At 45.5% G+C, this 16,341-nt stretch overlaps 2 protein-coding genes across 2 annotated transcripts in view; one reads left to right on the top strand and one right to left on the bottom strand.

Annotated features, from left to right (window-relative positions):
- LOC136004211 (NEDD4-like E3 ubiquitin-protein ligase WWP2) overlaps positions 1 to 4,738 on the top strand; it is a 34,298-nt gene extending 29,560 nt beyond the window's left edge. The window contains exons 11-15 of the mRNA XM_065660506.1: positions 359 to 489; positions 614 to 754; positions 1,317 to 1,412; positions 3,353 to 3,425; positions 4,469 to 4,738. Coding sequence (XP_065516578.1) covers positions 359 to 489; positions 614 to 754; positions 1,317 to 1,359 — 315 coding nt within the window. The 3' untranslated portion in view covers positions 1,360 to 1,412; positions 3,353 to 3,425; positions 4,469 to 4,738. The remainder of the gene's footprint in view (positions 1 to 358; positions 490 to 613; positions 755 to 1,316; positions 1,413 to 3,352; positions 3,426 to 4,468) is intronic.
- On the bottom strand, positions 2,729 to 12,104 carry LOC136004210 (26S proteasome non-ATPase regulatory subunit 7-like). The gene is made up of 8 exons (XM_065660505.1): positions 11,844 to 12,104; positions 11,093 to 11,184; positions 9,666 to 9,758; positions 8,811 to 8,908; positions 8,425 to 8,505; positions 7,034 to 7,125; positions 6,001 to 6,444; positions 2,729 to 4,998 (listed from the first exon to the last, which is right to left on the bottom strand). The coding sequence occupies exons 1-7, from the start codon at positions 11,915 to 11,917 to the stop codon at positions 6,006 to 6,008; spliced, it is 969 nt and encodes a 322-aa protein (XP_065516577.1). The 5' UTR covers positions 11,918 to 12,104; the 3' UTR covers positions 2,729 to 4,998; positions 6,001 to 6,005.
- Between the last annotated feature and the right edge of the window lie 4,237 nt (positions 12,105 to 16,341).

A 16,341-nucleotide genomic window follows, 5' to 3' on the forward strand; every position in this document is an offset into this window, starting at 1 on the left:
AGCATTATTTTTGGCTGCCTTTGCCTTGGTGCTCCTGGAAGCCAGAGATTCAGGGAAGTTGCAGCACAGCTCTGTTTAAACAAGTGCTCTTAATAGAGCTGTGAGGGGAGAAGGAGATGTGGTGGAATTCGTGGTAGGGAGGGGAGAAGGGCTGTGAGCACACCTGTGCCGGGCAAGCTGCCCCTGGGCAATACTTCCAGGGGGAGCTTGGTTTGCCAGCTGGGAGTGAGTGCTGCAGCTCTGGGACACTGTGAGTGATTCCCTTTTGCTCCGTAGCTGCCCCAGTGGTGGAGCATCATCTCGCCTCATGGGTCTGTCCTGGCATCCCCCGTGACCTGGTGTCACTTTCCCACTACAGGCTCTGTATCATGGGAAGTTCATCAATACTGGCTTCATGCTGCCCTTCTACAAGCAGATGAACAAGCTGCCCACACTGAAGGACCTGGAATCCATCGACCCTGAGTTTTACAACTCCATTGTCTGGACCAAGTGTGTCTTGTGCTCCTTCTTGGACCCAACCTGTTCTGCTGTGGGGAGGCAGTGCTCCTCCTCACAGCCCCTCACTGCTTCCAGGTGCCTCTGTCAGAAATCACATCCCGGTGTTCCCCTACAGGGAGAACAGCCTGGAGGAGTGTGGCCTGGAGCTGTACTTCATCCAGGACATGGAGATCCTGGGCAAGGTCACCACCCATGAGCTAAAGGAGGGTGGTGAGAGCATCCAGGTGACAGAGGAGAACAAGGAGGAGTACGTCATGTGAGTGATTGTCCTGAGGCCCTTGACAGGCCATACTCTCACTGGATGCAGGGCAGTTCTGGGGTTGGGAACACAGGGTTTGGGATGTGGCCAACTCCCTGGGCTACATGGCCTGTGACAAGTATGGGCTGGTGCAGTTGGCTGGGCTCTGCTGCAGTCTGGCTTACTGCTGGTTGGGCAGTTGCCAGTACTTTCAGGAAAGAGGATTGGGGAGAGAGGTTGAGACTTCTCTCCCTGTCCCATGGCTGCTCACCCTGCCTGTCTGCTGCTAGGCTGGCTGGGGGCTGCCAGGGCCATCTCCTGATGAGGCTCCAGCCAGGGGATATGGTTTGTACCCCTTAATCTCCTGAAGACTGCTGGTCTGTGCTCAGGGTTGTCTGCTGCTCATGGGTTCAGAAGCAGAGAGACAAACCCACTAGTGGGGAGCCCTGGTGATTTGCAGGAGCCCCTCTCCCCCTCCCCAGGCACCCCTGCAGGTCCCAGGACCTTCCTTGCTGGCGGGAGGAATGGTGATGGTTCCCTGTGCTGCTGGCTACCTGCCGACAGCCATCTGCCTCCCTAGGCTGTTGACAGACTGGAGGTTCACGCGGGGCATAGAGGAGTAGACCAAGGCTTTCCTTGATGGCTTCAATGAGGTGGTGCTGCTGAAGTGGCTGCGGTACTTCAACAAGAAGGAGCTGGAGATAAGCTGGTGCCTGTGCTGGAATGGGGGACATGGAGGTTCCGGTGCTTCTCAGCTGCAGGCTGCCTGGGAATGGCACATAGTGATGGGCTCTATTCACAGCCTTTGCCACTCGGCTCTGCTGATGGGGAGGTGGTTGGGTCTGTGGGGTGGCTTGTTGGGTCCGTTAGCAAGAAAACATCTCATAAGAGGCAAGGAATTCCTCCAGCCAGCTCTTGCCCAGTGCTGGAGCCTGTGCCTTGTGAAGTCTGGCACTGGAGGAGTCAGTGCTCTGAGGGGTGGGTGCAAGGCCCTGGTTCTGTCCCCAGCTGATGCTATGTGGCATGCAGGAGATTGACATAAATGACTGGCAGAAGAATACCATTACACCAAGAACAGCAAACAGATCCAGTGGTTTTGGCAGGTCAGTCCCAGTGCCAGCAGCATCTCCGACCCACTCCACAGCCCTGGGATCATCCTTTGCCCATGGCCTGGGGCAGGCAGCCTTGCAGGCTGTCAGGAAGAACAAAATGCAACCATGAGCACGTGTTCAGCAAGTAGCATTTGGCTGTGGCTGGCAGAGGCCCTGGTGCCACTGCTGAGGACAGCAGGCAGCACTTAGTGGTCAGTGTGCTTCTAGCTGCTCTTGGGCAAGATGACAGAAGGGGGTGATATGTAATAAAACTGTGCTGGCTTGGGCAGTGGTGCTCTGTGCTGGCTTGGGCAGTGGTGCTCTGTGCTGGCCAGGAAAGAAGGGGGTTAGAAATGGCTCTGAAGGAGGGCAAGGCTGGGTAGAGCTGCTCTCTTCAGACCCTTTGGGATGCACTCTTATCTGAGGATGTAGGAATGGAGGTGAGGGCTGGACCACCCTGGGCTGTGTCCCAAGGTGTGGGGTAAGTCATGGCAGGAGCTGTGCTGCAGGATGGTGCCCCAGGCCTGGCTGAGCTGCAGGCTTGACAGGGTTCCCACTCTCCTGCTGTGTCCTTGTCATAGGTGGTTAGAGATGGACAATGAGAAGAGGATCCAGCTGTTGCAGTTCATAATGGGGATGTGCTGCCTGCCCATTGGGGTTTTGCGGAGCTCATCGGTGCATGAGCCCAGGGGGTCTTGGGGAGCTGAGCGGGGGCAGTGGCCAAGCGTGGGGCTGGTGGTGGGACCTGGCTGTCCGTGTGTCCATCACAGAGTGCAAGGCAGCCCGCATCAGTGAAGCAGCTGTGATGTCTGAGCATGGTGATTTCATCTGGTAGTGTGCTGTACCCGGACACATTCCTTAGCCATGAACCATGCTGCCAGAGTTAACTTTGTCAGTCCAGTTTGTAATCCCATTTTGAATGAGATTTGATTTTTTTATTTCATTTTGATTTCTGTGTGATGAAACCCCTTTACAGAAAACCACAGTGTGGCATTATTCTGCTCTCATCCTTTAATTTGCTGCTTTTTGGGGGCCTGTACCAGCCTTTCCCTTACTTTCCTGGAATTAGTGTCGAGCTAACTTAACTCACTAGTTTATTTTTCTTGCTGGCAAATAAGGTTTTTCCAGCCCCCTGGAACCTCTCCAGCATTTACTATCAATTAAAAAGTGACCTCAGTGACTCATACTTCCTGAGCAAGGTCCTTTAAAACTCTCAGATAGACCTGTTCAGTCTTGCGGGTCCATGGATAAATATGTTTTAGCATTTGCTGTTTAACTGTCCTGTTTGGAAGCCATGCTGTTCCCTCTCTGTGCTGCCAATATGCTTGTCAGCTTTTTCCTTTCTTCTTTTTGTATGTTCTCTCTGAAGGGGTCAGAACAGGAAGAGTCCTGCTATGAATTTATGCCCTGATGTGTCTCTAGGATCATAAGGGTGTGTGATGGTGTAGTAGCTAGTAGTATGTCAAAGGGTTTTCTTTTCAGCTTCTGGACATGTAATGAGATTTGCTGTGCTCATAATTAACAGGCAGCAACGGGCCTCAGAAATTCTGCATCGATAAAGTTGGCAAAGAGATGTGGCTGCCTTGGAGCCATACACGGTAAGTCATTTCTCCTCAGCTATGTTAGGAGCATGTGGGGACAACAGCAAGCAGCCTCTATGGGGCTGCCCAGAGCCCTGGGCACTCTGTCCCATCCACCCATGTTCCCAGGGGACATAGCTGCTGTTCCTGGCTGTGCATCTTATGGCAGCTGCTGTGTGCAGCTGAAGCTGGAGAGGATCCTGCAGTGGGAAGGAGGATTGGGATCGTGGTGCTGTTCACAGTCTCTGCTGTCTCTCCAGCTTTAACCATCTGGCTCTCCCTCCCTACAAGAGCTACAAACAGCTGAAGGAGAAGCTGCTTTATGCAGCCGAGGAGACAGACAGGGGTGATGGGGTTTTGGTGCTTTCCCGGGGAGGGCCCTGAAGCGCTGCTGGGCATAAGTTCCTGCCCACAGAGCCCAGCGTTGAGCTCTCTCCACAGGATGGTGCACAGGCAGCTGGGATGCTGTTGCTCTTGTTCCTGGGCGAGAGCTACATTTAATGCAGTCCTGGGGGAAATGGGTCCATGTTTCCCTCCCTAAAGAAATTCAAGGTGTGACGAGGTGTTTGCACTTCACACTTCACTGGCTCTGCTCAGCTTATGAGGCACGGGCTTGTGCAGAGGGGATGGGAAGAAGCCCTTGGCAGGCAGCATGAGGTGCACCGAGGCTCCCTAGTCCTCCCCCTTGCAAACACAGTTAAATGAGATCTGTTTTTGGCACAGGCTATTTTTCCCTAGTGTTTTCTTTTTCATGGTACTTTAATAGATGCAGGCAAGGAGGGGAAATAGCTCTTGAACTGATTCTTGGGTCACTTTTGAGTCCTATCCAGCAACCTGCAAAAGGAACAGGGAATCACAGTTGATGTTGCACTGTGCGAGGGCCAGATCCACATGGTCCAAAGCCAGGGCCTGGCTGACCATACTTGTTTTATATTTATTTAATTTGTAAGCATGTGGCCCCTTTGCAGTTGTGTGTCATTATTAAGTGGTTTGTTGCTCGGAGCTGGTGCTCCACAGCTCTGGTCTTGTTGGGGCACATCTGACCTTTGCTTGGTTCACAGGTTCAGCCCAACTCCCTGTTGTTTTCTCTGTCATTGGCTGGGCTGGTGGCAGGAGCTGCAGGTGAAGGCAGGATCAGGCCTCTGTCCCTTGTCTTGGTGCCACCTCTGCTGCTCCCCGTTCCCCCAGTGTGTATGAGTGTTGGTGTACATAGCTGTACATAAAGGAAGTCTATGGATACAAGACACTGCAATAGCTTTTGACTGTTAACCGGCTAGCTTTGTACTGCACCATTCTGCCTCAGACATGCTGACCTGTACAATAAATGATAAAGCATCTTTCAAGGTGTGTGCCCCTGGTTGCTGTGTTGCACGGGGACAGCCTGGTGCAACCCCCAGGATGCCTGGGCCGTGATGGGTGCCCAGAGCTCCTTAGTGGTGTCATAAGTAAAACATAGTTTTTCCATGCACACACTGTGCAGAAGGGTCAGGCTTCATCCAACCTCTAATCCCACTCAGCTAAAAATGGTTTCAGGATCCTTTGCCAGAGCTGGAGCTACCTCCCTGTGCCACTGTGTGAAACTGAGCAGCACCTGTGGAAGAAAATTAGGTGCATGAGTCCAGTGGCCACAGGCTGGTAGCATTCAGTAAAAAAATCCAACACAAGCAAAACTAACCAAACCCACTGTTACTATCACTGGGAACAGCCTGCATCCAGTAATTCTGCCATGACTTTGCTTTCAAGCAGCAGCCTTGGCTCATTAGTTCTTTGTGTGTTTGGAGGGTTTGGGGGGGTGGGGTGGTGGTGGTGTTTTTTGTTTGGTTGGTTTGTTTGTGAGTGATCTTTGCCTTTGCCAGCCCAATCCCAGCAGGAATGCTGCCATTGCTGTTGGCACTTCCCATTCTCCTGGCACCAGTGTGCCAACACAGCACTTGCAATCACCTGGAGCCCCAGGGTGCTCCCACCCTGGCCGGGGTGGTGGCAGGCTCCCACCTTCTCTCCCCTCCATGTCTCCCTGCAGAGCATCACACTAGGCCAGAGTACTAATTGTCACGTAACAAGAGAGCCAACCCCAATCTTGGCATTGGCCAGATAAAGGACAGCAAAAAAATAAATAAGATTTTACTAGCCCAGCACAAAGTAAAGCTAAAAAAAAAACAGCATCAGCCCCTTCCCTGGTCACTGTGTGGTGCTTCTGGAACTCAGCCCCTCCTGCTCAGCTCAAAAATGAATTTATGTGAACAAACCATTTCTTAACTAGGAGCAAAAACAGTGTTGGGCAAGACCAGACCTCATGTGAAGGCTACCAAAGTACTTGCTAGAAATCCTCAGCTGTTGGCCTCAAGGGGAAAGGAAGAGTGTTGCACTAAAAAAACATAACTAACATTTCCCCCTGGCTCTCAGCCCTCCCTGGCTGGGTGCTGAGGCCTCCCCATGGCTGCCCACTTGAGAAGACCTCTCTGGCCATGTCAGGGTGAACACAAAAAGTGGATACCAAAGCAAAGCAGAGTGCTGACCCTCCAACAAGAGATAGGAACCCAGCACCAAAGTGATTTAGTTTAAAAGATTTTTAATCTACAAACAAAAAACTTACACATTTTACTTTTTCTCCTTTTTCTCCTCTTTCTTGACATTGCTCTTCTCCTTGTCTTTCTCCTTCTCATCTTTTCTCTCCCTTTTACTCTCTTCCTTTTCCTGTCCTTCTTTCTTCTCTGCATCCCTGTTGGCAATCTTGTTGTTAATGAGGTTGTGCAGGGCAACCACAGAACGGATGAGAGAAGCCAGGTAAACCACCACCATCTGGTCATTGGTCTTCAGATAAAAAGCCTTGACAAACTCTTGCAGGTTGACATCTGGTAGCAAGTTGAAGACATCCTGGAGGTGGTAGATGATCTGGTGATTGATGGGGAGTTTGCTCATGGCTACTTTCTCTAGGTAGCTCCTGATGTCCAGAAGCTTGGAGTTCAGTCCCTTCAAGCCATGGACCTGATTTGTGATCCGCTGTGACAGCGTGCCCACTGTGGTATCCTTGATATCCCTGAAACACCCACCACAAAAAGAATAAGCATTAGAAGATTACTTTGCATTCTCATTAGCAGGTAGGTACATTAAAAGCTCTTTACAGCTTAAAAAGAAAAGCAGTTTGAAGCACAAGTGAAATGAATGCACCCAGTCAAAGAATGAGCACGAGCAGATGTATGTGATAAAGCAATCTACAATAGATCAGTGATGTATCTCGTGGTGTGTGTGTTCTCTTTGGAATAATATTTGTAACACCAGTTAGAGGGGAAGAGAAACAAACAACAGGATTTCAGAGGATGACTGCTCTCTTTTTTTTTTTTTTTTGCCAGAGAGCTACAGAGCCATCAGCAACACTCCCGTTCGGCCCTCACAAATGATATTCTGCAGCTTTGATTGCATGAATATATAGTTTCATCTTCTCATCAGTGGGCAGTCACACTTTTCACTAGCAATGAGCAAATATGCCAAGCAAGACTACTAAGTGAATACTCCCTAACATTTAAGTAGCATGTTGAACAAGAAGCTGGCACTGGGAGGTGCCAGACAGATGGGGTCATGGTCATTGCTAAGTCTCCCAAGAATGCTTTTATGTTAAAGGTGCTTACCGTAGCAAGTGTTCAACACCAACTTCCTCTGCTTCTTCTGCTCCAATCTCGCTAGTCACATGCTCAAATGTCTTGGAGGTCGGAATACCGTCCTTCAGGACACAAGGATAGAGGAGATACAGTCAGACCAAGCCACAGGTACAAAGGTGCATGCCTACTAGTCAGCACAGGCATCCCCCACGCAACCGGTGGGGCAGCTCTCACAATGCCACTGTGTCAGATTGATGCCTGCTTATAGGATCAAGAAGAGGCGGTAGGGCAAATTATAGCAAAACAGCACTTCAGAGGACTGAAGTACACAGCTCAGGAGAAGGCTGTAAGTGAATCACAATGCCTTTTAAAAGCACAGAATTTTAGAGTATGAGAAACCATATTAATGAAACCAGCACAGTCCACAAGACATCAGAGGAAAGGCTCTAGTTGGATTTTTCTTGATTTAATTAGGGTTACCCAACTGTTGCAAGCCCAGAGCTGCAAGCAGTTTCTTCTTTCCTGTGCTCTGTGTAAGTTTCAATTAATGTATTTTGCTGGTCTATATACTGGTGGGTAGAATGGAAAATATCACAAATATTTCTTACTTTTTTGATACAATCTTATTACATTTTGGGATACCTTTTGTCATCCCGGTATTTGCTCTCAGCCAGTTAGAAACACATATGCAGTTCCAGAAAGAAAAATACCAGTATGGAGCAATCTCATTAAAAGTATAACTTATACACTGGATATTAAGGAAGATGTTTAAAAGATTCACAGGCTGAATACCTGAGAATGCCTCAGAAAGGCAAAAGGATCAAACTTGTTTATATACATCCAGAATGTAATTTAAGTCAAAAACCTGCAAATGAAAAGCTAAAGCTGACTTACTACTGTACGTTGTTTGTCTGCATGGTACTGCAAGTGATTAAGTGTTGCTCACGCCTAACCTACCTGCCCAGCACTGCCAGGTGCACAAATGAGTAAGCACACAATTACTCCAAATACTTCTGCAAACAGGCTGATGTATCAGAGCGACATCTTAAAAGCGCTCCAATCTGTGACTTTCTTCATGGCCACGGACATGACAGAAACACTTAAGAAGCATCTAAATCACATGGACTGCTGGAGCTACGGAATTCCTCAGGTCAAACAGTAACACACAGCTTTTCTTCCAAGCACACCAGTGGATGAAAGCTTTAGTTACAAATGCATTATGACTGGGGTTTAAACTCTAGTGTCAGCAGACTTTGGCTGCAAGTCACAGGCCCTCACTAGTGAGTGCAACATCTTGGATGTCAAAGGCAACTATGTGCCATGGGATGCACATCCTTCAGAAAATAAGGCAATCTTGAAGGCCATCTTTTAATGGAAACCCCATTCCTAAGAAAAGGCAGAGAAATATGTTGAATACTCACATTGTGAACTTCTTCAACTGAAATATAAGCTTCTGTGGGCAGCCCCAGGTCCTTTGGCTTCACATCAATAATCACCAACACCTTATGGAAAAAGCAAACATTTCAGAAAACTGTTTCATTCAAAGACCATAAAAAAAAAGTCCCCCAAATCAGCTCTTCATAGCAATGGTACACCGGCTGCTCAGAGGCATTAACTCCATGCTCTGAGAAAAGACATCTATAGCTGTTTCAAAAGACTTGGATCTGAGTTTCTCAATCCCTTTGCAGCTACCAGGTCTTTAACACACTGCATCACCAGTAACAAAGTTGGGGGCCAAGGGTTCCTAGATCTCCATTTAGGGAGAGAGAGGACCCCCCTCCCCCAGCCAAAGAAGTGCCACACTTACAGAGTTAGGACAGTATACTTTCATCAGTTCGTTGATGGCAATGTCATTCTTGTGCAGCTTAGGGCCTGTGTGGTACCAACCAACTATTCTTTCTCTAGCTGAGCAAAACCAGAAAGGATTCTAAATCAGAACTGCATGGTAAGACAACAGCAGACAGATTTAGGCAGAGATCAAATTAACAAATCAAGGCTAAAAATCTGATGTGTGTGGGAAATAAATTACAGTAGGCAAGGCAATGACATGGGTAGTGACAAAGAGTTTACTAATCGTACCTATCATAACTTACTAACTGCATATATAACTTCATTCCTAGGTTCTTAACTAAAGTGGACTATTTCATATGATTTATTAATTTTGCAGATATCAGGATGCAACAGCTTGAAACTGACACCTAGAGATGCAAAAAATTCTAGAAATGCGAATTGTATAAGAATGACAACTGGTCCCAGGGCTAAGAAAATTTACAGGAACTGAAGTTATGACTGAACATTCAGCTCCGAGTAGTAAAGACACTTTTTAACTTCAGGGCACATCTGTACAGAACGGATTATAGAAAGTTATGAAATTCTTCAGAAATAATGGCATTTTGAAATCTGAGTTATTCTGAAATGCAAAGCTGTCAGGTGTCTTGGGAAAACTAGCGAGATATAAATTAATGTGTTAAGAACACAAACTACTTGCACAAATTAACCAGTGGAAAACCATCAGTGAAAGTGAAGCCATGCAGAGAATTAGCATGGAGTGGCTTCTTATGTGAGCAATTAACTCTCTACCTTCCTATGAATTCACTTCACCATACAGAGTCTTGAAAGTTGCTGGGAGCATATCCCTGATGGCAAGACCACCTCAACTTACCATTGACCTTCTTAAACATTCCGTACATGTTCTCCAGATAGTCATGGTCTAGGAACCACACAGTATCATCCTTGTCATCTTCATCAAAAGGTACTGGGAATAAAACAAAATATCAGTATTTAAGAACCCAACCTCCAGAATGAAGATTTTTACAGAAAGACTGAGGGTTGGGATATCTTTGGGATGCTAAAGAATAGTGGATTTTAATCAGTTTCAACTGTTGTGCAACACTGCTGCCCAAGCTAACCTGCCACATTGGCCAGTTCTCTCAGGCAAAGGCTGTCTCATCATTACTAACAGTTTAGAACTGAGGAAGGAAATGCAAAGCATTGTGAAGGTTATCCTCAGTGGACAACATCAAGCATTAGAGAGAAATCCTCCCACATACACAACTGACTCAACAGCATGCATGGACATTTGATATGATAAACTGAGTATTCCAGCAGACTCTATGGCTTGTCAATCAAGAGCAGTCTACTTAGAGAAAAATTAGTTTTCAGTGTAGAACACGTCATTGACATATTTACAGGCTACTAGAACACTGTGAGGCATTTAAGTAAGAACTATTTACCCTTGAGTAAATGACTAGTTATTTTATTAGCATGAATACAGGCAGACAGGCTCAGTTCTGAGAACAAAGACTAGTCTCAATCTTTTAATTTACAATTATAGTAAAAGCTTCATAGTTGAAAGGCTGTCAAAACAACAAAAAAACACAAACAAAACCACCCTTTTTTCAACTGAAATGGAAAAAAACTCTTCCAAAAATTGGGGGGGGGGGGAGGAAAGAGTCCACACCTGGGAGAAAAACTCCATGTAAACTGTGAAATTCCATACATAAACTGAAATCATTTTGCTCTGTCACAGAGTAGTCCTGTTGAGAAGGAAATTATCTAACTAACACAAATGGATCACCAAAAGCCATGCATTCAGGAAGTACTTTTACTATTACATATACATATTTAAGAGGAAACTATTTCAACACTATTAACAACATACTTAAGAACTAGCAAATTAATTAGACAAAATCTGAGGAAAAGGAACAAGGCTAAAATATACATTATGTCTTTACAGAAGTAGGTAACAGCTACATCAGCACTGAGCACTGAATTCTGTGCGACATGTTGAGACACTGATCACTTAGGAGGTCAGCAAGTCCGATGCAGCAAAACATTCACCAGCATTTTAAGAGGTTTATATCTGCTCCCAAAACATTCCACAGCATACAGTATTACAGGGAAGACACAGCACAAGACAGGCTGGAATAGGTGCATTTTTGACAGGCATAAGCATTTTTTTGTTAGATATAAGCTGATTTGTATATGGAGGGAATAATCTGTGCTCTGACAGAATGACTTAAAAAACCCAAATGCAATTCATCTATTAAATAATTTAGTAGGTTTGAAGGGTAAGACACCCAAACTCACCTGCAAAACTGTTGGACACATCTAGTATTTTTTTCTGCCATGAGCCCAGCAGCACACCAACAACACGCTTCTGATTTCCAACTTTTCCTATTCTAAATGGAAAAGGATGTCAATTCCCACGAAAATAAGCCCAATTCAGGGAAGAAGGTACTAGCAGACCCTCTGCTTTGCCCCATTTCTGCAAGTTAAACAGTACACAGATTGAAAGGGAAAAAGAGGCATTATGACTGTTTTATTACTAATTGTTAATTTACATCCAGAAAAAGACATCTCGGTGCTCTCAGAATCAAACCTTGCAAACCAGCAATGCTGAAAGAGGGCTGCATGGTCCAAGGCAGCTCACGAGAGGGATCAGGACCTGAAATCAGCACTGCTGCAGCATCGCCACAGGACAATGCGCTATAAAAAAGTAAGTTCTCTTACACTGCTCGGTGGCATCCACAATTTACTTTCGCAAGAGCAGGCTTGCTCGCCTTATGAGGTCTTATTTTTTAGTTTTTGACATTAAAACTCCTTGTCAATCGGCGCAATTAAGTTAGGCACGAGTTACACACTAGATGTTTAGAGGGATACGACTTAGCCCCCGCTCGGGCGCGCTGCTCCCCTCATAGCCCTGGTTCCCCCCTACCACGATCTGCCCGTCCCCCGCCGCGCCGCTCTCAGCTCGGCTCAGCTCGGCTCAGCTCAGCTCGGCTCGGCTCGGCCCGGCCCGACCCAGCGCCACAGCAGCGCCACACGCACCCAGCCCCACCTGTTGAAGTGATCGACAACGCTGAGGAGCACCAACGGGTGCACCACCACCCGATCCACCACCAGATCGAGCATAACACCCACCCTTGACTCCTTCTCACACCAGACAACCTTCCAACCGTTCAACCCCACTCCCAACTTGCTCCGCGCTGGGGCGGGGCTACCGCCGCCATCTTTAAGAGGCCATCATAGTCAGCAGCTGGATACCATCTTGGAGAGGCTGCGGGAGACAGACATTGCTGCCATCTTGAAAAAGTGCGCCCCTCCTACCGACAACGTGGCACTATCTTGGAGAAATGGGGTGGCTCCGCCCAGAGCTGAAGGGCGGGTACACGGAGGTGCTGATCCACTTTTTTTATGGCAGTGCTTCAGCGCACCCCACCTGTAGGAGGGTGGTTGTAGGGGCTGGTTCTGTTTAGTGGAGCACTGAAGAGGCAAAGTCAGAGTGAGGTGGGCAGCTTTATTGAGTGTGTCTGGACACAGTCAGTGGGTCCCTTATCCGCTTAAGTAGCTAGCAAGGGTGTTTGCCCTATAATCTTTCCAGGGACAAGTGGTTTCAGGAGCTGGTCAGCCTTTCCCTGTCCCCTCTGCTGCTCTCGTGGAAGTGAGCGTTGCAATTGCCTTTTTCTAGTTGTCAGGAATGTCTCCTAACCGTCATGACCTTTTAAAAACTGAGAGTGTGACCTTAGAATGGTGTCACAATTTTTTCATTGCCCCTAGACTGTAGGTTTAAAGTGCAGGTGCTGTTTTCTCATCTTGATAGTGGGAGTCCTAATATCATATGTAGGTGGTATCCTGACTTCCCCAGCTGTGTGTTTTGCCTTAATTTCTGTGTCTGCAACTTCAGGAGTCGTTGCAGCCTGGGCTAGAACTCTACCACCTTGCCTTTCATTCCAGAACTTCAGATAACTTCAGGGTTCCTAGTACCACGGTGATAAAAGTCTATGTAATTAGGCAGAAATCCTTATTACTGTTAGTGTTTGCTTTCTTCCATGGGGACTGTGTTAGTCTAACTTGTTTGTAAACATTTTTTCTTTCTGAAATATAATTTTCCTTGATGTAAGGGAGAAAGAGACTGACCTAAGCAGAGTACTTTAGGCTACTCTTTGTAGAAAAGATTTTGCATCTCAAGAGTAGGAACTAGTAGACACATAGATTGTCTTTTATGCTTAGAGTGAGAAAATAAAACCTGAGGCTGTTATTCCTGAGTTTGCTATAGCGGAATTATGAGAAGTATTAGTAAAATTCTTGAGGATAGCTTCACTGATTTAAAGCATTTCTATACTTTTCCCACATTACATGTTTTTTGCATATTTCTTGTGTCTGATCAGATGTCTGTATTCTGGGTGAGTACTAGGAACCTTGACAGCCATCAGCATTTCTAAACCTGAATCTAGATAAATTTAGTGCCAGGTGAGAGGCAAGTGACAGGGTCTCAGCTCAAGCTGAGCCTGTGCACAAGAACTACTGAAGTGCCCCATCCCTGGCAGTGTTCAAGGTCAGGTTGGATGGGGCTTGGAGCAACCTGGTCTAGTGGAAGATGTCCCTGCCCATGGCAGGGGGTTGGGACTAGAGGAGAGTCCCTATCAAAACAAACTATTCTATGATTCAATGCAATCTAGACTTTTGCAGTGCTGTTTAGCATCTTTTAACATGTTACGTTCAGCAAAAGCAGCATTTATTTACTAACTGAGAACTGGGGACCTGTTGTGGAGTCTTTTTAGATGCTATACCCTTTACAGTTGCTTTTAAAAACAATTTCTGCTCGAGTTTTTAGAGGCTTTTTTTTTTTTTCCAGCAAAGGGGGACCTCTGATCGTGAAATTCAGGTACAGCCAGTGTTCTTGTTGCTTGTTTTATCAATATACATATAAAACTTAATGTTCAAATTAACTAGTTTAATAGGTATTTTAGCTCATTGATTTTTGCGCATATCCTAAGTGCCATTACAAGCTACAGATATTTTAAATACCATTACCTAATAGAAGGAATGTTTTAAGCACCTTTTATTGATTTTTATTACTGCTTTATTTTGTTGTCTTGGTTCAAAATCAGTTTAACCACTCTGTCTTCAAGAAGAAATATATTGTTGGTGAAATACAGTCAATTTCCTAACCCCCTTTGACCTTGTTATATTCCAATAAGGAATTGCAGTTGTTAAATCATGTCAGGCAATAACCAAGGGACAGAGAAGATATAAAATTTGGAGCAGTGGGCCAGCATACCAGTAAGCCGTTTTGACCTTGGGCATTCAGACTTCGTATGTGATAATTGCACTTCAATTCTGTTCTTGGTTCTTGAGTCAGTCAGAAGAGATTTTAAATCTCAGCAAGCCAGGAAGGTTGTGGAAGGGTAAAGGGTGTATGATCCAGAGAAAATTAAGGGGCATTTTAATGACCTGCTGTGACTTTTTGTTAAAATTACTCTCTAACTTAGTGCATTTTAAGTTTCATTTGCTGAATTGTTTTGCTAGTAGTTTAGTGTATTGATGTTGTACACAAAATGAGTAAATTGAGTCTGGTCATAGGTATTTCAGTTATTTCCCTTCCCAGCTCTTTTGACTTGAGAAGTTTATCAGTATTATTGAGCCAATCAGCTGGTAGATGTAGACTGGGAAAGCAGACAATATGTTGCTTAATCAAAGACTTGAAAAGTACTGAATGTTGGTGCTCGATAAAAAACAGCTAATGAATTGATTGCATTGATGCTTGATGTAATTTAACTGTAGAGTGGCAAGCATCAGTATTTATATGAGTTGGCTCATGACTGTGGAGCTGAAACTCAAAGTTTAGAGAAGTTCTGCAGTACATGAGCACCTGGCAGCTGACCTGAAGTGGGAAGGGAGGGAGGGAGGGAGCTGTGTTCTGTTCTCTACATGGAACAAGTGATTCCATCATTAATTGCTGGGCTTCTGTTTGTTTATATATATATATACCAAACAACCCAGAAAACCCAAACATACACCTGAAGCCAAAACAAAACCCACAAACCCTAAAACTTACACATAACTTTTTTTCAGAGGTTTAAGAATGAGTTCTGGATTAAAAAATAAGAATCATAAAGAATAAATTCTTTTTTTTTGTTTTCTTGTTTGCCATTATTCTCTACCTCTTGATCTGTTAGGTGTTTTAAACTCTTCTTAAGTGCAAGGTGATGCTTACTAGTGGCACAGAAGGAAATCTTTATAGGCTTTTCCTAAAACAAGATCTGTTACTGTCAGCTGCTGGGAGGCATGAGGAAGAAAACTTTTGGTACCCAGATTCCGAGTGTTTTCTATATCTTTTATCATGTTCTGACCTCTTTTCCAGACTTGAGGATTGCACTTCTACTTGAGTGTCCTGGGTTTGCCAGTAGCCGTTTTGCTCCTTCTTAGTAACTGGTGCAAGCTTTGTGTTTTGACTTCCAGCCTGGGAAGAGAGCTGATAACACCGATTGTTTTTAATTATTGTTAAGTAATGTTTACTCTGGCCAAGGACTTTGTGAGTCTCATGCTCTGTCGGGGACGAGGGGAGGCCAGGAGGAAGCAGAGACAGGACACCTGACCTAAGCTAGCCAAAGAGGTATTCCATATCACAGCACGTCATGCCCGGGGAGGTAACTGGGAGCTACCCGGAAGGGCACGGTCTCTCTTCGGGGGGGGGGGGGGGGGGTGTCGAACTCATTCGGCGGTGCTATTGTATTCTCTTCTCTTGTTATTTTCTCTTATCAATATTATCATTGGTGGTAGCAGTAGTGATTTGTGTTAAACCTTAATTACTGGGCTGTTCTTATCTCAACCCGTGGGAGTTACATTCTCTTGATTCTCCTCCCCATCCCTCTGGGAGCAGGGAGGGTTGGGGGGGGGGGGTGAGTGAGCAAGCTTTTGTGGTTGAGTTTAAACCATGACATTCAGGAATCTCGCTTCCATCAGGAATTTGTCTTTAAACTGCAAAGTAATTATAAGCTTCAGAAATTTGTTGGGTTTTTCTTGTGTTTCTGTTTTTGGGTTGCTTTTTGGGTTCTTTTTATTTTTTTTATTTATTGTGTGTGTGTGTGTTTTGGTGTTTGGTTGTGTTTGTGGTGTTTTTTTGGTGGTTGTTTTGTTTTAATTTTCTGTTTTTAGTTTCTGTGAAATGTTTGAAATTCTGTGTCATGTTTGGGCCTCAGTCCTTATTAAATTGGTAACACATTCTGTGGGGAGAGTCTGCTTGCCAGCTGGTTTATAATTTAACTAATGCTGGCCTACAAAACTTCAGTAACACAGCTGAGGGACACTTTTAGTGTTCTAATCTCTTACCTTCTTTCAGCCTCTCAGTATTGGAGGTGTAGAGCAGTGGTGGAAATTTGTAAAGGGGGGAAACAACAAACAAATGTAAGTGATTCTGTTGGTAGTATCACAGAAGCATGATCATCTACAGACTAGGGAAGGCAGATATTTACTGAATGCATGCAATTTGTATTTCTAGGTGTTCTTTCCAATAATGAGTGTTAGAAACATAACAGTGCTTTAAATGAAAATAC

This window comes from Lathamus discolor, chromosome W (assembly GCF_037157495.1).
Source record: "Lathamus discolor isolate bLatDis1 chromosome W, bLatDis1.hap1, whole genome shotgun sequence".
Taxonomy (NCBI): Eukaryota; Metazoa; Chordata; class Aves; order Psittaciformes; family Psittacidae; genus Lathamus; species Lathamus discolor.